Genomic DNA, 25,554 nt, shown 5'->3' with positions numbered 1-25,554 from the left:
GCTTTGTGCCAAGGGTGGGGGGAGGAACTGTTATAAGGAAAAGTTAAGTTAAGGAGGAAAGTGTGTAAGTTTGCAGAGGGCAGAGGCATGGGCAGCAGAGTGAAAGGTTCTGGAATTCTTCAAGGGAGGGCTGAGCTGTTACTAAGAGACAGTTGGGCCTTGGGCTGAGTCTTTCTCTCTAGTTGTGTCCTAGAAGAGACTGACTATTTCCCTGTGGCTGTTTTTCTACTTTATCTTTCCATCCTACCTGCTGCTTTGTTATCCTATTTCCCTGCTGGCTAGTTGATATCTGCTGAGTTCCTGGTGATTCTGAATCATCTGGCATCTGATTGTGAGACCAGGCCTGGATCCTTTTGGATCTTGGACCTTCTTTGAGACCTATAAGGTCTACACAAACCCTTTCCTTAAAATCAGCAAAGGGTGGGGGTTAGTGTTAGTTTAGCCAAGAACAGGAATTGGAAATTTAGATAGTGAGGAGAAAAGTAGAGTAGGAAAATCTCTCTGAAGAGATATCTGTGAAGAGATATTTAGATCTGGGGTGTTTGTGTAGTTGCCATTAGAGAATAAGTTTATTCAGATCCCTTCTAACCTTTCCTTTTTTAATTACACCAACTTTTATTTAATATCTTAGTGGCTTGTGTGAGTCATCTCAGTGTCTGACTCTGTCTGCACAGGGCTAGGGTGGCCTTCCCAAAATAGTTTAAAAATCTGTTACTGACCCTAATTAAACATCTAATCTAAACCTAAACCCACTACCATTACAGAACCCTAATGAGCCTTGGGTAATTTGTTCTGCTTCTGAAGATAACATCATACAGATATGACAAATGGCTGAAAATATTTACAATGATGAAGAACCAGAGATAGCAGCCTCAGAACTGGAGGGTCAAGGATCCTAAAAAAACTTTTTATGCCTAAGATGAAAAAAAGATTGCTGGATATTTGTGGAAAAAATGTAAATGGCAAAGATAAAATTTGAACCCAAGTCCTATGACTTAAGATCAAGAATTCTTTCCACTGTACCAGAAGATGGTAGCCTTATTGCCTGGAATTGAACATGTAAAGGAGGATCATGTAAAAAGACTGGAAATGATAGCTGAATTCATATTATGATAGTTTTTTCAATGCCATAAGCAATGAGCAAGTTAAATGGCTGTAGGGGGATTTTTGATAATCATACTTAGAATGGGCATATTAAGAAATATTCATGATGAGAATGGCATATTAAGAAAGTTTCTGGGATATCAATGTGAAGGATGGATTAAAAGGGAAGAGACTACAGGCAGAGTAATGAGTTAGGGAGGGGTTTGAAATATTTCAGGTAAGAGGTGATGAAAGGATGAATTTGTAATAGATAGTGAGAAGGGAAGTGTGGAGGAAGAGATGGAAGTGAAAGAAATTTTATAGATCCAACTGACTTAATAATATATTGACTGAATGTGAAGGGTAAAGAATACTGAGGTTCTTCTAGGCTAGATGACTGGAAAAATAGTGATCATGTTAAGAGAAACACAGAAGGTGTACGGCTACATTTCATGGGTAATATAAAGCACTCAGTTTTAGACTCAGTAAACGTGAGGTCTTGGCAGCATGCTCAGGTGATGATGTCTAAATTTGCATTTGGAGTTCCGGGGAGAGTTTGGAGGTGGAGACATTGATGGTTTCAAGAATCAACACTCTTATTTAAGGGACAGTAAGATGAATATCCAGTCAAGGAGACAGCACAAGGAATAAATGGGGAGTTAGGAAGAGAGAATGAGAGCAGTGTCATGGAAACCAAAAGGGCAGAAAGATTCAAGAAGAAAGGTGTCAAAAATGACAAATATTCTAGAGAGGCCAGAATGGAGAGGAATTGAAAAAAATTCCACTAGATTTCTTTCATAAGTTTCATTATAGTTAGAATTATGGAATGTTAGAGCCAGGAGGCACGGACCTTAGGATAGTCTAACTTCTAATTTTTCTCTTTTACAGATAAGGAAATCAAGGCCCAGAGAGGGCAAATGACTTGTCCAAAATTATCCAACAAGTTTGCCATAGAGTCAGGGTTAGAACTCAATACACTTTCTCTTAGTCCAGTGTTCTTTCCAGTAGTGGTAGAACTCACATTCTAAGGTGAGGTGAGGGGCAAAGAGATGCCATTGATCCTCTTCCATTCAATCTGGGAAGACTGTATGAAGGAAATAGGATTTTAGGAGCTGTTTGAAAATGGGGAAGAGAGAGAGAGAACTTGGCAGTCTGGCAAACAATCCTTCTGGGTACAAGACTGAAGATGTGTTGTGTTTAGGAAGAAAATGGGCAGATGTTGGATCATTTAATTAGGTCTACCTGGATGCATAGGGAGTTGCCTGGGAGAAAGGAGAATAGGGGGTTGAGGGCAAGCCAGGGCACTCTTATGATGGACTTTGAAGGGTAGGCTGCCATTGCTCTCTGATATCCCAAAGGTTTAGGGTTGTGATTTGTGGGAAAGGACTGAGGAAACTATTTTAGATAGATTTTGTTAAGCATGCTTTTCTAACATGAATCAAAAAATTTTTCCCATCTTCCCTTTCCCCATACTTCAGATTTCACCATCAAGCCCTTGTGGAATTGAAGATCCTGGAAGCCCTCCGAAAGAAAGATAAAGATAATACATACAACGTAGTACACATGAAGGAATTCTTTTATTTCCGGAATCACCTCTGTATTACCTTTGAACTTCTGGGGTAAGCTGTCTTTTCTGTTTCCTTTTTTCCTTGGTTGAAGATGGGCTTAACGGAGGAGAGATTAAAGTTAGAGCTGACTCTGGGTAATGTTAAAATATCTCTCTTTGATTCTTCTTCAAGGTAAATTTTTTTAAAGCCCTTACTTTCCATCTTAGAATCAATAATCTATTTGGGCTCTAAGGCAGAAGAGAGAGGTAAGGACTAGGCAATGGGAGTTAAGTGACTTGCGCAAGGCCACACAACTAGGGTGTATTTTAATTTAGGATCTCTAGTCTTCAGGCCTGGCTCAGTAGATACAAATATTTTAGGATTAAGAGGTTCAGTGTAATGGAAATAAAACTTGATTTAGCGCCAAAGAGCTAGTTCAAATCCCAGCTCCATTATCTACTATTTGTGTGAACTAGGACAAGTTAGTTAACCTCTTTGGGTCTTTATTTATTCAAATTGTCCAATATTTTTGAAGCATTGCATATACTATCAGACTTTGTTGATGTGTTGGTTTGGCTTGCTTCTTTCCTACTTTTCTTTTTTAGCAGTATTAAAAGGGTTGATTTGGTGATCAGTATTGTTCTGTTGCTCATATTTGACCCTCCCCCCAACTATTGACTTCTTGTCCAGATGGGATTTCCCAACATTAAGCTCTTTCTTCATTCTGGGAATTTGTATCAAAGGATCTGGAATTCTCATTATCTTCTGGAACCTCTAGCCCCCAAACAACACTTCTGACTCTGTGTAAGGTCTACCTCTATCACTTTTCTGAGAATGTTTCCCAGCCCAAGTGCTCCTTTTGAACTATGTTTCCAGTAAGTATAACCTGATTGTTAGTGGTTAGTACTGTTTATAAAGACAAAATGAACATTTAAAATGGGGAAAGATAAACAAACTCTCTCTTCCTGCTCTTCTCCAACCCCCCAATTCCTATACTTAGAAAAAAAGTTTTCAATTTTTATGAAGGAAATCTAGAAGGGAAAAGAGAAACTGGATTACCTTCCTGGGTCATTTATTGAGAGAAGGGGGAGAGCGGGGTTAGCAACATAGCTTTTGTTCTGACATATTGCCTGTCCAATGAACCCAAGAAACTTTACCCCTTTCTTTGTGGCAGTTTCTTATGGCTTCTCTTCTACTCTCTCAGCTCCAAGTAGCTTTCTACAGCACCCTTTCCCTGTCTCCATACTTTTGCTTGTCCTATGAAAGAATGAAAAGTACCACAAAGAATGAAATGACCACACTAGAGGAATAAATACAACTGGGGTGATAAATAAATGTCTTTGGGTTAATTAGATGTTCACTGTGGGTCCTTTAGATGTCAAGCTGGGTATTTCGGAAAGGAACTTACAGGAGAGTATATATTTTAAAGGTTTAATAAAACACTGGTATAAGGAGTGAAGGGAATGGGTCAACTACACTTAAATTACTAAGGGTATCCACCCAAAAGCCCAAGAGGGAGAAATCTACTCTAATCAGCTACAAGCTACCAATTGCCTTAATTCTAACCAAATCCATGGACTGGATTGGTGAGCACAGAGGTCCAGTTGTGAAGGATGGGGTATCTCACATATGAGTTCAAGCAAGATGATCTTCTAACCTGTTTCTCCAGAGCCTTGATTGTCTGCTATTAAATTTAGATGAGGAGAGGGAGTGAGGATTTGATCCCAGTGTCCACCACTGGGCCTAAATCCTAACTCAACCTTCCTCCTTCACCAAATCTCTTGATTGAAGATGATCTCTGGTTCAATTAGGATCCACACCATAGGGAAAACAGCTCTCTTAATCCAGGGACTTAGTGAGAGTCCAGCTCTCTTCATCCAGGGAAAACAGTGAGTCTCAATTGTCACTTTGCCAGTATCCCAGAGTTCTGGAACCTGCCTCCCTGCCAATCAATCTTGCTCTCTGCTAACAAAAAATCCCCATAACACCTATAATACCTATCAGAAGCCGAGTTCCTCCTTGACTGCCCCTCCTGACTTTTAAAGGTCATTCTGAGGCATGACCTACCATTCTTCATTCAATCTTCTTGTTGTCTTTCTGATCTTTCAAGGGATTGATTTGTACCTCATGAAGAAATGAGCTGCCATAGTTGAATCCTTCATAGTTGTTTTACCACTTCCTTGTCTGCTCCTTTTTTGAGATTAAATCCTAGGCTTACTTTTTTTTTTTTTTTTAATTATAAGGGGTAAGGGATAGATAGGTGGTTGAATGGACTGAGAACCAAGTCTAGAGATGGGAGCTCTGGTTCCTAGCTGAGTGACTCTGGGGAAGTCACTTAACTCTAATTGCCTAGCTCTTACCACTCTTCTCCCTTGGAACCAATACTTACTAAGATAAGGTTTGAATTTAAAAAAAAATTTAAAGGACAACTCTTTGGGGAAGACAAATAATTGGACATTAAGGTGAGGTGAAAACAAATTATAGTAAAAAAAAAAATTTTAATCCAGTAGGTACTCTCTACATTTTTTCTGACTTAAACTGTTTTTCCCCTCTTCCCCAGGATCAATTTATATGAGCTGATGAAGAATAATAGCTTTCAGGGTTTCAGTCTGACTGTAATTCGGCGCTTCACAGTCTCAGTTCTGAAGTGTTTGCAAATGCTGCATGTAGAGAAAATCATTCACTGTGATCTCAAGCCAGTGAGTACCTCTTTTCCACAAACCCTTTTTTCCTGACCATTCACCCCTAAATTTGAACAGACATCTATCTGACTTTGGAACTATGGTGGCAATCGAGGCTGGAAGCCAATTGCTAATTTTCTTTTCTTTTAATCCTTTTCTTCATATAATTTGTTTTCATGTAATAAACTACCCAAGCCCTCAAATTCCTCATTAAATATGCTGCCCCAAAAGGGTTAAGTAAAACCTGGTGACTAGTGTGTTTTTGACTTTTAAAATGTTATTTTTCACCAATGTGTGGACATGTGAATGTTGGTGAACAGTAAGAGATAATGGTTCTATTTTGTAGCTTACTGATGACAAAAAGGAGGGGCGGATGCTTAAACTTTAACCATTTAGGACCAACATTTCCCACTGTCTTTGTTCTGTTGTTGGCAAACATACATATACACAACACAGTTAGGTAACAATATAAGGTGGTAGGTACTAAGGACCATATAAATGGTTTATGCAATAGGTGTTCAGAGAATGGTGGTCTGGAGTAGCCATGGAAGGCCTGTTGTAAAAGATGAATTTGAAGAGCTATCCTGAAAGATGGATAGGATTTGGCTATGTGGAAAATAAGACAGAAAGTTTTCCTATCAAGGAGAATATTACTGAAATGTTACATGTCTTTCATTTCTACTCTAGGAGAACATTGTTCTATACCAAAGGGGCCAAGTATCAGTTAAAGTTATTGACTTTGGCTCAAGCTGCTATGAACATCAAAGAGGTGAGATTCTTTACTAGTTTCCTCATTGAGATTCCTTCATTTTCCTTGTTTCTTGCCCTGTTTCCCTGTTTCTTTCTTTGCTCTGTGTCTTAACACATATCTGTGTAAACCACTGGCTTTTTGGTATTTCTTTTCATCCTAACAGCCCCAGTCAAAAACTCTCCTGACCCATGGTGGCAGGATGTCTTCCTGGTAGACACAGAGTATGTTTGGAGAGGGGTCGGAAAGGAGTAGGGGAAATGACAAAAAGGTTATAGAGGAAAGGAGACCATCTCTGAGGAAATGTGAACAGATGGGAGAACTATTAAGCCTGGAGAAGAGAAACGTTGGGATGAACTGAGTGTGCAGAATGAAGCTGATAACTCAGTGATCTTTCTATCTATCTCCAGGCAGTGGTTTGGAAATACTGATTGACTGCTAAAGAACTGTCCTTCATTCAGCAAATATCAATAACAATAAAATAACTCACATTTGATATTATTCATCAGATTGGCCATGGTGAGCTTGGCAGGGGTAGGGAGGCACAGAAAGGAAAATATATTGAACTCACCTAATTGACTTTATTTATTCTAAAGGATAAATTTATTGCAAAACTAGAAAAAGTAATTCAGACATTCAGAATCTCATTTAGAGAGAAGATGGAGTAAGCTTTGGCTAGCAGCACTCTTAGCAGAATTACTAATGGGCCTCTTCATCATGCCAAGTGTGCTGGACTCTACAGAACCAGGTGAAAAGGAGACATCTAGCAGGATATAGCTTTCTCGCTTCTGAATGACCTGTCCTTTTCTCAGGTTGAGGATGGCAGGGTTCTAGCAATGTGCTCATGACTATCCTATCTACCAGAACAGTTTTGCTTAAGCTCCTAAGAGTGAGGCAGGAATTTAGTAGATAAAACTCTGGACTTGGAGAGATGAGAAGATCTGAGCCAAATCTTAGATGCTTAGTAACTGTGTGGCCCTGGGCAAAGTTAAAGAACCTTCAGCCTTAGTTTCCGTTTCCTCATCTGTAAAATGGGGATAATAATAGAATCTATCTCACAGGATTACTATGAGGATCAGATGAGATCATATGAATGAGACATTTTTTAAACCTTTAAAGTGCTATATAAATGCTAGCTATTGTTACAATTTATTATTATTACTTGAGATCTTTTCTAGGACTAAATATGCCCATCAAACTAGTGTTTATGGTATTAGTGCTAATTGCTGTTCCCCATATATTTATACTAGGCTTTATGATTTACAAAGTGCTTTTCCTCCCAGCAGTACAGTGAGGTGCATGGTACAAGTATTATCACCACCATTTTAGATGTGAAAAAGAAAGGTACAAAGTTAGTAACAGGATTTAAACTAGGTCTTTGTTTGTGTAGGGATGGGTGGGCAGTGGACCCAGGACAGATTCTGTCGGGCACAGATGATGCTCTTCTTTCTCTAGGTTAATTGGTGAAGGGGAGGAGAAGAGGCAGGTGTGTATGTATGTTTGGGGATGGGGGGTGGTGCAGTGGTTCTGGCCAGCAGAGGGTGCTGGTTAACCAGCCCTAGGTCTGGGGTCAGCCAGGGTTCCATCTCTTTTTCCCCAGTCCCTGACAAAGAGGTGGCCCTTCTCTTTTTCAAGGCCAGCCTAAACCTTTGTGTGGTCCCATCTTCTCCTATCTTCTCCAGCAGAGTGTATCCTCAATCACTCTTTTTCTTTTGAATCTTTAACTTCTCCAAATAACCGATTTCTTTTCTACTGTTTTCAAACATGCTTAAGTCTCTACCACCTGTAAACAACCTTCTACTAGTATCTATCTTCTTCTCAAACAATATCTTATATCTCTCCTCCCTTTCTCAAATTCCTTGAAAAAGCTCTCTGTATTTGTTCTTTCTACCTCCTTTCCTCTCATTCCTTTGCATTGTGGCTCCTGACCTCATCACTCAACTAAAACTGTTTCCTCTGAAATAACCAGTGATATTTTAATTTCTAACCCCGAGATGGCTTTTACTTCTCCTCCCAGAGTTTTAAGGGCAAACATGGAGGGAGGGAGAGGAGAATTTCATTTTAATACTGTTAGACTTAATCTTTCAAACAGTGTGTTCCTTCCAATATCATTCAACCAGTTAATATGTCCCCAATATATCATCATTATCAATTAACCAATTAACATTGATTACTTTTTATGAAGTAATATTTTCTGAGGAGGTATCATAAGAATACTTTGTAAAAAAATTACCCCTGCACACCAAGGGACACTCCCTAATCTAAATACAAACTTAGTCTCTGGGGGAAATCCACACAAAGTGATAACTATAGAATAAGTTCAAGACCTCCACCAAGTTTACTTCTGGATGTGGTAGAGTTGATAAATGAGTTGCTCCCTTACCAGAGGGACCTGATGTCAGCATTTCAGCTGCTGGTTCAATTCAGTTTTGTGCTGGACTAAACAGGTTGCTTCTTAGGGCTGACTCCTTAGCAAACTTGGCTGCTGGGGCTACCAGTAGACTCTGGTATTGACTCCAGATTTTCAAAGCTTACAAGGTTGTAACCTGGCCTATTCCATCTCTTGAGATTCATCTACCTAAGATCAGGAAAGAATAAAATACAACAGAGACAAATTGTTGGCATCATCAGTTTATGGAGAGAGAGTAATGACAGAAGCTGCTATGGCTACTACTTCTCCATCTTTTCTCCATCCGGAGGCTCCTAGCATTTCCTCTTCTTTCTCACTCAAAAGCCACCAAGGAAAAGATAATTCACGTGCTCAGGTTACTTGTTTGCATGCATGCTCAGTTTCAACTCACCAGTTCAAAGGCTTTTCATTACCTCACTGAAAGCCTGTAGGATACCAACAAGAGACAGTCATTGAATGTCTGTATATTCTCCAAATCAGGAAAAGAAAGGAAGGGCTGAAAGATCCTTCTATCTCACATTTTTAGAAGCAGGCTTACCCAAACCTCCATGTAGATTATCAACAGTCAGAACAAGTTGTATGTGCCCTAAAGATGAGTCTCACATTGGCTGGTTCTCCTCCATCCCCAACCCAACACAATGACTATAACGATGTAGATGCAAAGATAGCCTGAACTCTGAGTAATGGAAAAATAAATGAAAGTCCTAAAGAGTAGGAAAAGAAACCTGTCATCTAGTCCTGGAAGAGAGCTAGGGGACTACTATGATGAAATGCTGTCTACATTATTAGACAGGTTTTTTTGTGTCAGATGGTTTTCTTTGTCATGAAGGAGGAACATTTGCCTGCACATGTGGGACATGAAGGTGGTGTAAAAACAAATGGCATCAATAAAATATAATTTTAAAGAGAGCATTGATCATGCCAGCATGGCTTCATTATGAATAGATCATCCCAGACTAATCATATTTCCTTTTTTGACAGGACTACTAGGCTGATAGATCAAAGGACTGCCGTAAGGTATAGTTTATCTAGCTTTTGCAAAGCATTGGACAGAGACTCTTATACTATTCCTATATAAAAGATGAAGAGGTATGATTAGACAAGAGTACAATTAGGTGCTTTCATATATGTTTGAATTTCTGGATCTGTGGATGAGGCACTTAGGGTAAGATAAATCTCAGCCTTTGGCTTCAAAGGAAGTTTCAAGTGGAATGCCAAGGGATTTGTGCTCAATGCTATTTCACTAACATATTTTTTTTTATCAATGACTTGAAGAAATCACCAATAACAATGCTTTTTTTTTTTATCAAATTGCATATGATACAAATCTGGGAAGGATGTTGAATGACAATCAGGATCCAAAATAATCTTGACAGGCGAGAATGTTGGACCAAATCTAGTAAAGTGAAATTTAATAGAGATAAATGTAAAGTTTTACACTTGGATTCAAAAAATGAATTTTGCAACCTCAAGATAAGGGATATATGGTTAGGTAATAGTAATTCTTCTGAAAAATATCTGGGGGGGCTTAGGAGAATTCCTATTGATTGTATCAGAGCAAATAATATGACACCTAAAAAGCTAATGCAGTCTTTGAGTACTTTAAAAAAGGCATAGTACCTAGCACTACTAATAATTAATATTAAGCCTTGTGAAGTTTTTTATATACATTATTTCATTTCCACCTCCCAGTTTGCCTGTGAGGTAAATACCACAGCTATTATCCCCATTTTATGAAGAAACTGAGGTTGAAAAAGATTATATCAATTTGCCCACAGACTCAGAACTTAAATATCTGAGGTGATATTTGAATCCAGGTCTTTTCTTATTCCATTCCTTTCATTCTAATCTCTATTTACTATCTATACTATCTATACTAGCCCTGTCTCTGCTATCCATTCTGCTTCTTGGCTATGCTGCCTTCTCATGGGTGATAGACTAGGGAAGTGACAGACCTGTTATAGGCAAATTTGTGGTAATATAGCAATCTTAGCACTTCATTTTATTCTATTTTATTTAAAATTTTTTTTCTTTTTATTTAAAACATTTTCCCATGGTTACATGATTCATGATTCCCCCCAACTCCTTCCCTCTCCACTCCTGGAGATGACAAGCAATTCCACTGGGTTATACATGTTTCATTGTTCAAAACCCGTTTCCATGTTAATCATACTTGTAGCAGAGTGATCTTTTAACATCAAAACCCTAATCATATCCTCATTGAACCATGTGATCGATCATATATTTTTCTTTTGCGTTTCTGTTCCCATAGTACTTTCTCTGGATGTGGATAGCATTCTTTCTCATAAGCAGCACTTCATTTAGGAAGGGCATTGGTAATCTGGAGACTGTTTAGAGGAAACTGAGATGGTGACGAGTTTCAAGAAGATATCTTATCATGTTCAACCAGCTAAAGGAATTAAGAATCTTTAGGATGGAGAAGAGAAGACTTAGAGAAGAACAAAAGAGCAATTTTCAAATATTTGAAAAGGATAGGGGTTAGACCTTTTATGATCTATGGATTTCAGCATGAAGAACTGTTAACAATGAATGGAATTGGAGAGGTGCATACTCTGATTTGATCCAAGGATACTAACCAAGATAGGGATATGAAGAAGGCTTCATAAAGGATATTGTAAAATGGTCTGGGTGAAAGAGGTTTTGGAGCAGAACTGGGAGAAGTAAGGGCGAAAGGATTAGGAGCAGATTCAGATATGCTGCTTGAATGTTAGACAAATGAGACTGAAACAAGATAACCAGTATTGGAGACTCAAGGGAATGGAAAGGAGACTGCTTTAGGATACTCTCTTGACAGAAATTAATCAATAGAGAACTTGCTAAATTATTTTTTCAGACTTTGTGATAGATTAGAATTAAGGACCTTGATATTTTGAAATGCAACTCCAGGTGTTCTCTATCTTAGAAAAGCTTTGTTTCCATGATCACAGGAAGACTTCAAGTCTTTGTGAGCTTAGCAAACATTTTTGATTATGTGTTTCAGAGGTGTCGTGTTAAGGGTTATGGTGGCAAGCAGTCTGAAAAGCCTCCTCAGTGCCACTGAAAACAGATTAAAATGTAACCGGAAAATGTTTAACAAATAAAAAATACATTACAATGTAAATAATATTAATTTGAAGTTTTCTATGTGAACATGTAACCACAGGGAACATTTCTGTTTCAATTTAATAGCACTGGTATACTGTATCAGTAAACTATTTTGAGCATCGACCCTCAATATGTATATATTTATTCATGATATCTATGATGTGCTAATAATTAGGTATATTGTAGAACTTGGGAAAGAAATATACATTTTAAAAAGGAGGAGATAAAGAGGGAATATTATTTGATAGATTCAATAGGGAACCACTAAACTTTATTAAGTAGGGAAGTGGAAAATCATTGTTAGCTTTGTGAAAGATGAATTAGAGTGGGGAAAAATTGGGGCAGGAAAACCAATTAGAAGGCTACTGCAGTAGTCCAGGAGAAAGGTGATAGGCTGTGTTAGTAGAGAGCAGGGGACAGATGTGAGAGATGCAAAGGAGGTAGAAACAGGGTTTATCAACTAACTGTTTGGAAATGTGGGAGATAAGCAGGAGTTGAAGAGCTGAAGGTAACACTGAGAATTGTCATCCGAGTTAACTGGAAGGATGACGGATGACCTTGCCTTTAACTAAAGTAGGAAAGATAAGAGGAGAGATGATTTTGACCTATCTGTGCCTTCTTATCCTGTACTATTCACTCTACTTCACCTAAAACTGTCCTTATCTGAAAAGTGAGGGGGTTGGACTAGAGGACATCTATTGTCCCTTTTAGTTGTAAATCTCTAATCCTATGGTCATCTGACTCTTTCCACTTCATTTCTCGTTTTTATCTTTTCCCTCTTCCTCCTTTTGCTTCTTTTCCTCCCCTTCTTCCTCCCCTTCATCTTTCCCTTTAAGCCTTAGGAATTTTAAATGGCTTCTCTAGAATAGAAGTAAATAACCATCAGAGCTTTTGGAGATGAGGATTAGTCTTACAGCCTACCCACCTCACTAAGGAAGATTTCTTGAAGGAAGGCGTGGTAAAAGATTAAGAATAGTCCCACAAGTAGGCTCATGTCTTTCCCCCTGTAGTGTACACTTACATCCAGAGTCGTTTCTACCGTTCCCCGGAGGTGATTCTGGGCCATCCCTATGACACCGCCATTGACATGTGGAGTTTGGGCTGCATTCTGGCAGAGCTGTACACTGGCTACCCACTTTTTGCTGGGGAGAATGAAGTAGAACAGCTGGCCTGCATTATGGAGGTGAGGCATGAGAACCCAGGGGGTTGGGTTTACCATACCCTGTATAAAGGCAAACTCAGACCGAACACTTTTGTCCCAACATCAAGGGCTGGGGCATTTCCTTCTGCTCAAGGTCTTAAGGAAATGGGTCAGGATGGAGCCTGGACCAAGAAATCAAGTTCCCTCTAAAGCTTTTTTGGTCCTGGAGCTAACCCATCAGCCCAAAGATCCTGAGATAAGAGATCACTTAGTTGTCACTCCTTGGGGTATCTAAGTCATTGAACCTCTCCTGACATCTTTGGCAATGGGGGATGTCAGGTTGAGGAACCCAAGTATACCAAAGTACACCAAAGTATATTTTGCACGCAAAGACACGTTAGGTAAGTGGTTCTTTAAGCTGCTTCATCTCCATGCACCTCTCTGGAGCTGGGGGTTAGCATCTCTTCAGAACAAGATGTAAGTGCTGATTTTTGTGTTCTTGACTTTATTCTTGGTAACCCCAAATAAGGGTAAATCTACTTTGTATTGTCTGTTGAAGGTGCTGGGTCTGCCACCAATCTACTTAATTCAGACCGCCTCCAGGAGGCAAACATTCTTTGGTAAGTACCTATGTTCACTTTCCTTTTCTGGGCATCTATTGATGATGTAAGATAAAAGAATCTTTAGGAAGCTTTCTATTCATTCAAAAGAAACTTTATTAAGTGCCCACTATGTGTAAAGCAACATTGACTATAAATTTTTTTTAAAATTCTTGCCTTTCGCCTTAGAATTTATACTAAGTATTTGTTCCAAGGAAGAAGAATGGTAAGGACTAGGCAATGAAGGTTAAGTGACTTGGCCAGAATCATATGTTGGGAAGTTTCTGAGGTCAAATTTGAACCCAGGACCTCTTCTCCAGACTTGGCTCCCTATCCACTGAGCCACCTAGTTGCCCCAACACTAAAAATTGCAGAGCATCTTCATTGAGGAAATTATGGGTCTGGACCAAAGAAAGTGTATAATCCACTGTGTGAGCCACTGGGGAGATACAAAGATGAACAAGTCACACATTGTCCCTGCATTTGAGCTCACAATCGCATATTCTAACCCTAAAAAAGCAAAACCATACTGAATATTTTTTGGAACGATTTCAAGTCAGAGTGAAAGTGGGACCAGTTTATTTAGTGGGTAGGGAAGGGGTTACCTGATAGGTGGAGCTGTTGCAAGACTAGGTAGGGAAGTCCAGGACATATTCTGGGATGAACTTAACCAGAGGTGTGCAATTGGTAAATAAAGATGAAACAGAGCTTGAGATTTTGCATGATGGATACTGAAGTCATGCTAATGCTTCCTATGCATGTGTATGGCAATATTAAAATTATAAGTTGTAAAACAATATCATCAATTGAGGGAGTCAAGAATCACAGGTCTCGCCAAAATAAACAAATGAACAAACGAGTGAGTGAATGAATGAATGAATGAATACCACTACATGAGTCATTGTAAGAAATATAAAGGTTGTGATTGAAGGAGATATGTTTTGAAAGTGTGTGATTTTTTTCCAGGGAATATTAGTGGGAAAGAAAGTACAGCCCTAAATCTTCTATATCATGCCATCATCAGTTTCTACTAACAGAACGATTTGGTAGTATTTTCCTTCCTCCTCATTCCGTAACATTGTCATCAAGAGGAAGTAGTTTCTCATTTAGGAAAGGTAGAAGGCTTTGGAACTAGACCTTTAAAGGACTGAAATCTTACCCTTCCATATAGAAAACTTTAAATGCCAGGAGCATTCAGAAATCGTTTCATGGAAGGAAATTGAAAAGGTTATACTTGGTTTGCCATTAGTCCAAGTGCTCATGAGCTGACCTCAGCCTGAGCCCCATATTGCAACCTCTACACATGATTTCGATGTGCTCTGCTACTTTCTCTGTGACCTCAGGCCAATAATTAACTGCCCTGGGCCTCATTTCTTCACTGTAAAATGAGGGGTTTGGATGTAACAGTTTCTAGGGTGTGTTCTGGTTCTAAATCCTATGATCCTGGGGAGATGGCAGCAGTAATGGTGGCAGGAGGTCTGTACCACCTGTTTGAGCACATTAGAAGTCAAGAGATGCTACTTCATGTGTGAAATTGAAATGCCTGTTTGATATAGTAGAAACATGACTTGATATGGAGTTAGGTAATAAAGCTTTTAAAACCCTCTCTTCTGCTTTAGTCTCCATGTCACCTTGGACAAACCACTCACTTTACAAATAAATAGAACATTTGGGGACTTGCTGGTTACTTTCCTTAGCCTCTTTTGGACCCTAATTTCCTCATCTATAAAATGATGAGGTTGGACTTTAAGTCCCCTTCTAGCACTAGATTCTGTGAATCTATGCTAAAAAGACACATTCAGCCTGGAAATTAAATCCAGGAACCAAAATCCGCAAGTAGTACACACGAGAAACCAGAGGGGACTGAGTTTAGGCAAACAGTTGCCAGAATATGAGAGGGAGAATTGCCCATAAAAGAAAGATTGGCAATTTCAGTCTAGTAAAATGGGCATTAATTGATACCTCTTATGTCCAAGGCACTATGCCCTAGCACTAGGTTCCAGGGAATAAAAAAAAAAAAAAAAGAAAAATGAAAAAGTCTCTGACCTCAAGGAGCTTACATTCTACAGCATGTGAAAAGATCAATATAGACACAATTTGATGAAAGGATACTAATAGCTGGTAGGCTCAGAAAAGGTTTGCCATCAGAGATGGCACATGAACTGATTTTAGAAGTATGCAAAGGATTCTAGAAGGTGTTGGTGATGAGAGAGTGCCTTTCAAGCTTGCAGTTGACATCGTTAGAAATTCAGATGTTGGCTTTGGAGTTAGAGGATGTGAATTCAAACTCTGGCTATTCATTCTACTTCAACCTTTGTGCCCATGGCTCGCTGGGTCTGTTTCCTCATCTATAAACTGAGAGGTGAGCTCTAAGTTCCCTTCTAATGTCAAATCTATGATACTCTGTAAAGATATGGAAGCAGGAGATACAATGCTAAATTTGAGGAAGAGTAAGTCAGACAGCTTGACTGTAATAAGGAGTTAATGAAGGTGTGTGATATAAAATAATGTCTGGAAAGTTTAGGTGGGAGACAGGCTGTGAAAGACTTTCAATGCCAAGCACAGGGCACATAGTGTTTTTTCTCAGAGAAGAATGTTTGAGCAGGAAAATGGTATGATCAGACCTACACTGTAGGAAGATTATTTTGACCATGCTATATAGTATAGATTGGAGAGACATCATGTACAGTAATGGCTTTTTCAGATTCCACATATGTGGTGGAGGAAGAAACCACAATATCTGACATCTGGTTGGATAGGTGGAGCAAAGAGTTTAGGATAGTTCTGAAATTATAAATGTAGGAGCCAGGAAAGATGGTGGTACTTTCAGTAGAAATAGGGAAGTTTGCAAGAGGAATAGATTTGAGGGGAAGAAAATGGGGTTTGTTTTAGATAGCATGAGTTTGGAATGTCTGTGGAACATTTGCTTGAAGATGACCAGCAGCATGTCCAGATTGGAGCCCAGGACAGAGACTGGAACAGTTATCAAATTATAGGTAATACAAAGCAGAATGGCAGTTTATACATGTATATTCATGCACACATATGTATACGCACATTATTCTTATGCATGTATATGAATAAAAGAGCAAATGTCCTAGTCATGTGTCAAGAATAAATTATCAAAGATGGGCAGCCAGAGTGTTCCAGTTGTACCCTTATTTTGACAGGAGAAAGTAAAGAAGGCATCTAGAATTTTGATGGGGGGAGTCTCTGTAATAAACTTTTGGGAGGCCAAATATGAGTTGTCCATAATAGGAAGGTGTGGTTGGGTTTTGATCCACATTATTAGAAGGAAACACCTAAATTGATGAGACCACAAATCACTTTTCATGTGTACAAATCATGTATATGCACATATATGTATTTCTACATGGGCATATGACACACATGTATGACCTTGGATGGGATCTTGGAGGCTAGTATCTTTGTTTTATGGATGAAGAAACTTGTGGGATGATCACTTCACCAAGGTTACACAGGTAATATGTAGTATCACCAGGATTCAAACCAACATTTTCTGAATATGAATGCAATGTACTTTCCATCACACCACAATTATGGGTCATCTAGTCCAGCAGCAGCATCACATAAATGAGGAAACTATGACTAGGGAGGATAAGTGACTAGCCCAAGGTCTTAGCATCATAACTAGGGTGGGACAACTTGGATGCCAAATTTTAGGGGAATAGCATGTGGACTTCTTTAGCAAGTAGCAGATATTTGGTAAGAATAATCATCTAAAAGAGGAAGCAGCTAAATATCATACTTCCTCCCTTCATCTACCCTCCAATACCTAGTGGCCATGTAATAGGTGAGTTCTTCCCCGGCCTGATCCTGTCCTCATGTCACCCCTCATGTTGTTCTTTACCCTTAAAGGTTAATAGCTCTAATCTCCCCCTCACAAAGCCTACCCATGGGCCTGTGCTCCTTCTGTCATGTTTTGTGGCAGAATCAGTTATAGCTCTTCTAAGGATCACACTCAAGAGTAGCCTAAAGTTTTAACTCAGGCCATCTGACATCAAAACTAGCACTCTTTCCATTAAACTACATTATATTTCAAGTAAACTGCAAAGGTAAGTGCTTACCAGGTAAAATGCTTCTGGCATATGATTGTTGTTTTTAAATCCTACACTACTCACATTATTTCACATTCATATTTCAATTATATGTGCTGAAGATCAGGACCAGTGTTGGATAAGCCAAGTTATCTTCAAAATCATGCTTTGGTTAAGTTAGTTTTGAGCTTGAAGTGCATTCCTTGAACACATAGCACCTGCTGGAAGGAGAGAAGGTGGGGATAGTGATGGCACAAGGGAGGTTCAGAAGTTTGTGGGGTGTCACTAAAATGCCATAATTCAAAATTTTCTCTGTGTGTGTGTTATGTGTTTACTCACCTACAAATATGGGTACTTGTGCTGGGCATAGGTAGCAGGGTGATGAAGGTGGAGCTTCTTAGAATGAATTGAGTAACTAGGTCTAATGGGTGGAGTTTAATTAGATAATTAATTAAATATGTCTCCAATTGGCTAAAGAAGATCGGGTACCCATTTGGGAGAGCAGTTGGGAGAATGTTTTAACTGTGAGGAATGTTTGCACCTGGAACTAAAAACAGAATGTTGTATCTCTAAAGATTCCAAAGGTTTTCCTAAAAATATAACCAACAACAGGGGGAAAAAAAGATATCCAGATTCCAAGGATCTCACTACAGTGCTGAAAACCTGTGATACCGGCTTTTTGGACTTTCTGAAAAAGTGCTTGATGTGAGTTGTTTGGAGCATCTTTGCCTCAGCTTTTGCTCTTTAATTTTGTTACCAGGGCCCTCCTCCATAGCTGTGCAGAGCAGGGGCTAGGAAATATAGATTGTATCTTCATTTCCCCTGGCACCTGGGTTCAAATCAAGTTCTTAAAGTCTCCTCTGCTTCAGTCAAATGACCACAGAATTTAACATTAGCCTACTTGCCAAAAGCAACAGTTCTAGGTTACCTTGTTAGTTCTTCTGCTTTCTCCACTCCTGACCTTATGCATTTTCCAGGGGAATAACTGACCCCATTGACCCAAGGTGCTTCATAGCTATTGGAAGAACCATTTTAATTGTCTGCATATGGCAGGAACCAATAATCTTAGAATCTTAGAAACTAGGAACTGCCTAATTCACCAGGCATAGCAAAATGACAGGTTTCCTTGTCTTATTTTCACTAAGATATGGAAACAGATTCTAAAGGAAACTGCAGATCACATGCTTTAATGTTTCAAAATTTACAAATTGCTTTTCTTCGAAGTATCCATTGAAGGTGAAAAAAATATTATTACCTCTGTCTTACAGATGAAAAATCTGAGATTCAGTAACATTAAGTAAGTGACTAGCTTAATTCACACAACCAGTACGTGTTAGAGATGAGGAGACTCAAACTTCAGGTCATTTGCCTTAGAATCTAGTTAACTTTTTATTTTTGAAGAAACTTCCTTTGCTGATAGACATCAGTAACTCACCTGGTTATACGAATAACTAGCATGTGTCAGAGATAAGTCTCGACTCAGATATTCCAGGCTCAAAAGCCATCTCCCTCCTCACAATAACATGCTCCCTTTCTTAATTTTTTATTATACCACGTGATGTTAGTGCCATTCTTTTTTGTCAGTAGAATAGAGGTAGGTTCATCTCATTGAACAGTGGCACAAATGTCTAGGATATCTTTTTATTTGCGAACCCTAACTTCCATCTTAGAATCAATACTGCATATTGGTTCCAAAGCAGAAGAGAAGTAAGGGCTGGGCAATGGGGGCCCAGTGACTTGCCCAGGGCCAGACAGCTAGAAAGTGTTTGAGGCCAAGTTTGAACCCAGGACCTCCTATCTCTAAGCTTGACTCTTAAGCCACTGAACCACCTCCATGCCCCATGTCTGGGATATCTTACTGGCTCAATCCTAGACCAGACCAAAAAATTATGTGGTTTCCCCATCTATGTATCAGCTTCCTTAGGTATAGAATATAGGTATATACTAAGTATAGAATAAAGAGGGAGACTGTTCTCTCCTCTTAGGGAAGCTAGAGTAAATGAGCTTAACTTTCATGAACTACAATGAAACTTTACTTAGTTGGAGGTATGATAGCCTCTACAAGCAAATGACTTTACCCCTAAATCTCAGTTTCCTCATCTGTAATAAGAAGGGTTTGTATTAGATGAGCTCCAAGGACCCTTCAGATCAGATGACCACTAGTTTACTAAAGTAATTTTAGAAAATCACTAGAGATCTTCTAAGAACTCTACAACTGAAGAGCTGAGAATTTAGAAATAGCAATCACAAAAATGTTGTAAAATCTATTCCCTACAACTCACGCAACTCATTTATACTAGACTCATTTCAACCTTTATTCTTGGCCTATTTACTTTGTTTTAATAATTTTAAATAAAGCTTTAAATTCTAGACCCAAACTTATCAAAAACAGAGTAGAAGTCGGTTAAAGGGTGGTTCTGGAGCAGAGGTTCTTAAACTGGAGTCTGTGAATTTGTTTTTAAATGTTTTGATAACTATTTTAATAGAATTGGTTTCCTTTGTATTACCTATATATTTAATTTTATTTAAATAATATAATTTATAATAAAATTGAATATTTTATTTTAAAATAGCCTTCTGAGAGGAGACTAAAATAATAGTAGCTGGGGTCATTTACCTATTTTATTTTTTTTAAACTATTAACTTCTGTTTTAGAATTGATACTAAGAATTGGTTCCAAGGCAGAAAAAGAGTAATAAGGGCTATAGGCAACTGAAATTAAGTGATTTGCCCAGGGATCATGCTAGGAAGTATCTGAGGCCAGAATTGAATCTAGGACCTTCCATTACTAGGCCTGGCTCTCTCTCTCCACTGTGCCACCTAGCAACCCCATAAGAGAAGCAGGATAGAGTTGTGATAATAATGGGGGGTTGTAATTTAGCCTAGAAACTTCTCTGGAAGCATTCCTATATTAACTATAGTGCAGTAGCTGAAAAAGATTCATAAGGATGATCTTGAACCATTAATAAAAGATTAAATTACATTCACTATAATCTCTCTAAAAATTTTTTTAACCCTTACTTTCTGTCTTAGAATCAATATTAAATATGGGTTCCATGGCAGAAGAGTAAATGGAAAGGGCTAGGAAATGGGGATTAAGTGACTTGCCAGGAAGTAACTTGTCTGAGGGCACATTTAAACTCAGGACCTCTTGTCTCTAGGCCTGGCTCTCTATCCACTGAGTTACCTAAATGTCCACTAAAATCTCTTCAGGCAGGTGTGTAGGGGGGAATGTATTCTGCTTTGGTTAAACTGGCAAAATTTAAATTTTAACATTAAAGGGGCTAATTTCAATTGTCTAGAAAATTCATATAGGTAGAACACCTCATTCTCTAACAATGTTAGATAAATAGTGCATTGCTATACACAATGTGATAATAAATTTAATATAGAACTTGCTCTAAGATTGGCTCTCAAGAAATCTTACCAGTTATTACTGAATTCAGAGCTCAGCTCAGTGAATTGATTTCATGCTCTTGGCTTGGGTCAAATTACATTTTTATAACTTCAGGCTGTCCTAAAAGTTTTAGGGCAGTTTTAAGCTTTAATAGCTTTTAGAACATGCAGTAGAGTGGGAGTGGATAGGATTGAAATCACCTGATTGATTTAATGTGACTAATTTATTTTACAGAGTACAACAAAAAAAATTATTGTCTTAATCAAATTTGATTCATGATTGGATGTAGGGACAGATAGGTGGCACAATAGATAGAATGCTAGAATTGGAAGTCAGTAAGTCTGAGTTCAAATACAGCCTGAGACACTAGCTGTGTGACCTCTGGCAAGTCACTTAACCCTGTTTGCCTCAGTTTCCTCAGCTGTAAAATGATAGAATGATAGGACGAACCATTCCAGTATCTTTGCCAAGAAAACCCTAAATGGGGTCACAAAGAGTTGGACATGTAGACTAGCATCTACAAATATTGAATGTAATCCTAATGCCAATACACCCACTCCACCCTTTCCCAGAAATTGCCTATTCACTTACTGTATCAAAACTTTTCACTTTTAGAGAGGTCAAATAAAACCTGCATTTTGTTTTCATGGTTTATGGAGAAACAGTAGACCTGATTGAGCCTGTTATTCATCATTTCTCTATATTATCATTATTTAAAAAAAAAACCCTTTCCTTTCATGTTGGAATCAATATTGAGTATTGGTTCCAAGCCAGAAGAGTGATAATGGCTAGGGATTGGGGATTAAGTGACTTTCCCAGGGTAACACAGCTAGGAAGTGTCTGAGGCCACATTGGAACCCAGGACCTCCATCTCTAGGCCTGGCTCTGCATCCTCTGAGCTATCTAGCTTCCCTTCTATAAGTTATTTTTAATATTTGTCATTTCTCGAGTTTCAAATCCGATTCAAAAATTTAAATGAAGCCTCTTTGGTGTTTAATGAATAAAATCTTTTAGATGGATTGTATCCTTCCTGATGGGAGAGTAGAGATATCATTTACTATTTCTTTTAAATATCATATAGCTAAACCTTTGAGAAGCCCATACAACTGGGACCTATTTTTTCTTAAAATGTTGCATAAGTATTTGGTTTTTATAACTAGGAGCCATTATCATATTGGTCCAAGTCTTGAATCTACTTTCCTTCCATTCCCATGAACATACGGTTTATGTAAAACCTGGGTTTTTCATAATTCCATGATGTTTTTCAGTACATATAGATCAAATCTCAAGGGAATATCTTATATTCAAAGAGGCTTTATATTTTAACAGATCTAATCACTATTTTATAATGATACTTTTGAGTTTTGATTCATCTTAAATTAGAAGTATCTTTATGTGTAGTAGGCTATTTTTTAAAGCATTTTAGTAAAAAAAAAACAATTGAAAAATAATTAATTCTTTTTGGGGCTTTGCTGGCTTCTAGATGGGACCCTGCTCTTCGAATGACTCCTGACCAGGCTCTCAAGCATGCCTGGATTCAGGAGTCAAAGAGCCTTAAAGCACGGTCCAAAACCCAGAACATGAAGAAAGCCAGCCTCTGCTTCCTTGCAGAAAAGAAGGATAAAGTCCAGCAACAACCCCGCTTGGGAAAAACAGGTGCAGTCCTACAACTTCCTAGTCTGTAGCCCAGAAGTCCAGTGAGTCAGGCACCAGTGGAGGACTTCCGGACATAAAGTTCTCTGGACTAAAATCTTTGGCTAATCAATTCACTGAGTGCCACTTCAATGATTCCAGCCCTTTACCATGTCTCTTGAGTCTCGGTCATTCCTGTTTTGTTGCTTTCACCCACCCCATAGCTTATAGCTTCAGTGTTTTTGATTTTCCTACCTTTTCCCAGTTAGTATTTTCTCCTTTTTTGGTAAGGGCAACACACATCCCCTTATTCTCAACTGTTTGAATCCTTGTTGAATGGAAACAGCCTGAGGTCAGCTAGGAGGTCTGAAATACTCCCAGCACATCTAACCACTTTCTGTGGCTCTGGCAAATCAGCTAACCTCTGAGTTTCCTTCTGGAGTCATTTACCATTTATCTCAGAGGGTAATTAAGATGAATGTTTTTTAATTTTTATTTTTAGTTCTAAATTCTTTCCCTCCCTCCATCTCCCTCACTCAATAAGAAGGCAAGAAATGATACCATTATACATATGAAGTCATGCAAAACATATTTCCATTGGGGGCAGCTGGGTAGCTCAGTGGATTGAGAGCCAGGCCTGGAGACGGGAGGTCCTAGGTTCAAATCCGGCCTCAGACACTTCCCAGCTGTGTGACACTGGGCAAGTCACTTGACCCCCATTGCCCACCCTTACCAATCTTCCACCTATAAGTCAATACACAGAAGTTAAAGGGTTTAAAATAAAAAAAAAATTAAAAAAAACATATTTCCATGTTAGCTATGTTATTAAAGAAAAAGCAATAAAGTGAAAAAATATGCTTCAATCTGTACTCAAGAGTTTATCAATTTTCTCTCTGGAGGTGGATAGCATTTTTCATCATGAGTCCTTTGGAATTGTCATGGATCATTGTATCGATTAGAGAGAAGAGCTAAGTCATTCACAATTGAATATTGTTACAATATTGCTATTACTGGGTACAGCAGTCTCTTAGTTGTACTCATTTCACTTTGCATCAACTCACAGAAGTCTTCCCAGGTTTATCTGAAACCATTCCCTTCATCTTTTCCTTTTGCACAATTGTATCCCATCACAATCCTATACTACAACTTTTTCAGCCATTCCCCAATTGATGGGCATCTCTTCAGTTTCTAATTCTTTGCCACCAGAAAAAAAGCTGCTATAAACATTTTCATACATATAGGCCCTTTTCCCTTTTCTTTGATCTCTAGGATACAGACCTAGTAGTGGTATTGCTCAGTCAAAGAATACAGTTTTGCAGCATTTGGGACATAGTTGCAAATTGTTTTCCAGAATGGTTGAATTAATTCATAGTTCCAATGTATCAGTATCCCTATTTTTCTACACCCCATCCAGCATCTGTCATTTTCCTTTTCTGTCATGTTAGGCAATCCGATAGAGTGGGAGGTGGTACCTCCAAGTTTTAATTTACATTCCTCTAATTATTAGTGATTTAGACTATCACTATCTGTGATGATTTCAATGGTATAGGGAACCCTTGGGTAAGGAAACTATCCCTACCAATGTAGAGAAAAGAGAAACAGCTTTGTAAATTATAAAGTTACTGTAACTTTGTGAAAATGATTTACTGTTGCTGCCACTTTTTAAAGGTTAAAAATTATAATAAAAATAAATTAGCTGCTACTTAATTCATTTAAAAAATTTAAACAAATCTAATAATCAGATTTTTATTGATACTAAATTTTTTAGTGAGATTACTGTCTAGAACAGATATGTGGGAAGAGGGTTTTTTTTTAATATTGAGAGCCCCTGACAAAATCAATCAAGGGTCACATAAGCATAAAGCCAATTTCATCTAGATTTTCTTCTTTTAGAATGAAATATAAAGTGTTCTGCTCATCATGTAAAACCATGGAGCTTTTCAATTAAAACACAAATTATTTAAAAATATTCTGTCCTAAATAAAACCAGTAAAAAAGAGAAATAGCGGAAGGAAGGATAAATAGAAGGGAAATGAATAGGTACAAGAAGAGAAAAAAGTTGCCAAAATGAGTTGACATAAAGGGAAAAAGTGATAGCTATACGCATAATACAGGGAAACTCAGTCACAGAGAAACAGAGAAGACACATTCACAACAAATGGCCTAATTTTAGGCTATTATTGTTAAGAACTCTTAAAACTTTGTTGGATTTTTGAAAGCGTAGGGCACAAATGTAGCTAAGCTTTTTGGTACTGCTTTTAAGAGGTAGAAGAAATCTGATCCTTAGGTTGCTTCTCCATCTGGTCTAGAAGCTGAGCTGTCATTGTAGAATGGTCATTCTATTGTTAGTTATTATCATTTCCACCACAATTTCCACCCAGAGACCCAACAGGTAATACAGGAAGGGCACACTCATATATCAACACTTGTAAATTTATTTTGCCCTTTATCTTTCTTTTAGCAGAAAAGCCCCCCAGGGCAGAGGTCACAGATACAACCAAAGATGGAGCTACTGAGAATGATCAAGAGCCTGGTGACGAGCAGGGCCCCGCCCAACCTTTGGGTGAAGGCAAAATGGAACTCGCAGGGATAACCAGTGTCTGGTTGCCACCTTTAACAGACGCTCCAGGAAAACTAGAGGCAGATGAGGAATCAGAGGAGTGTACAGACTCCGAGGGAGAAAGTAGCAAAGAGACATCTCCCAAGAACCCTACATCCTTTTTACCACCCATTGTATGACCTTCACTGGGGATGGATTCTGTTCTCCTTTCCACCAGTGATTTATATTAGAGACCAACTCTTATATTGTACAATATTTCAGATTGTTGTTTTTAATTTATATAGGTTCATTAAAAAAATGTCCATTCACACAGCCAGCTGGCATGATTCCTCTTGCTAGGGGTATGATCCCTTCCCCCATAAGAGCATACCCCACCCCCCCCACATACAACCAGAGAAGGACCAGTGCTTGGGTACTTTTCAACTTGGGTCAGGATTACTTTCCCAGGCCCTTTCCCAAACATTTTTATGTCATTTAAACTGAATGCTGGCTCATGTCTATAAATGAAACATATCTTGATTTTTAAGGACAAAGACAGACATGCAAGAGATCCAAAGCAGAACTAAAGCTATTTCTTAAAAATGGAGAGAGAA

At 38.5% G+C, this 25,554-nt stretch overlaps 1 protein-coding gene across 1 annotated transcript in view; it reads left to right on the top strand.

The window, feature by feature from the left end:
* Window positions 1-25,140, top strand: part of DYRK4 (dual specificity tyrosine phosphorylation regulated kinase 4) — a 41,908-nt gene extending 16,768 nt beyond the window's left edge. The window contains exons 9-16 of the mRNA XM_044678437.1: window positions 2,562-2,702; window positions 5,191-5,329; window positions 5,999-6,080; window positions 12,585-12,757; window positions 13,275-13,335; window positions 17,948-18,077; window positions 22,253-22,425; window positions 24,863-25,140. Coding sequence (XP_044534372.1) covers window positions 2,562-2,702; window positions 5,191-5,329; window positions 5,999-6,080; window positions 12,585-12,757; window positions 13,275-13,335; window positions 17,948-18,077; window positions 22,253-22,425; window positions 24,863-25,140 — 1,177 coding nt within the window. The remainder of the gene's footprint in view (window positions 1-2,561; window positions 2,703-5,190; window positions 5,330-5,998; window positions 6,081-12,584; window positions 12,758-13,274; window positions 13,336-17,947; window positions 18,078-22,252; window positions 22,426-24,862) is intronic.
* The last annotated feature ends 414 nt before the right edge of the window (window positions 25,141-25,554 follow it).

The sequence above is a fragment of the Gracilinanus agilis genome, chromosome 5 (genome assembly GCF_016433145.1).
Source record: "Gracilinanus agilis isolate LMUSP501 chromosome 5, AgileGrace, whole genome shotgun sequence".
NCBI lineage: Eukaryota > Metazoa > Chordata > Mammalia > Didelphimorphia > Didelphidae > Gracilinanus > Gracilinanus agilis.
The sequence above is the reverse complement of the archived record's forward strand: the minus strand, read 5'-3'. Positions and strand labels throughout refer to the sequence as shown.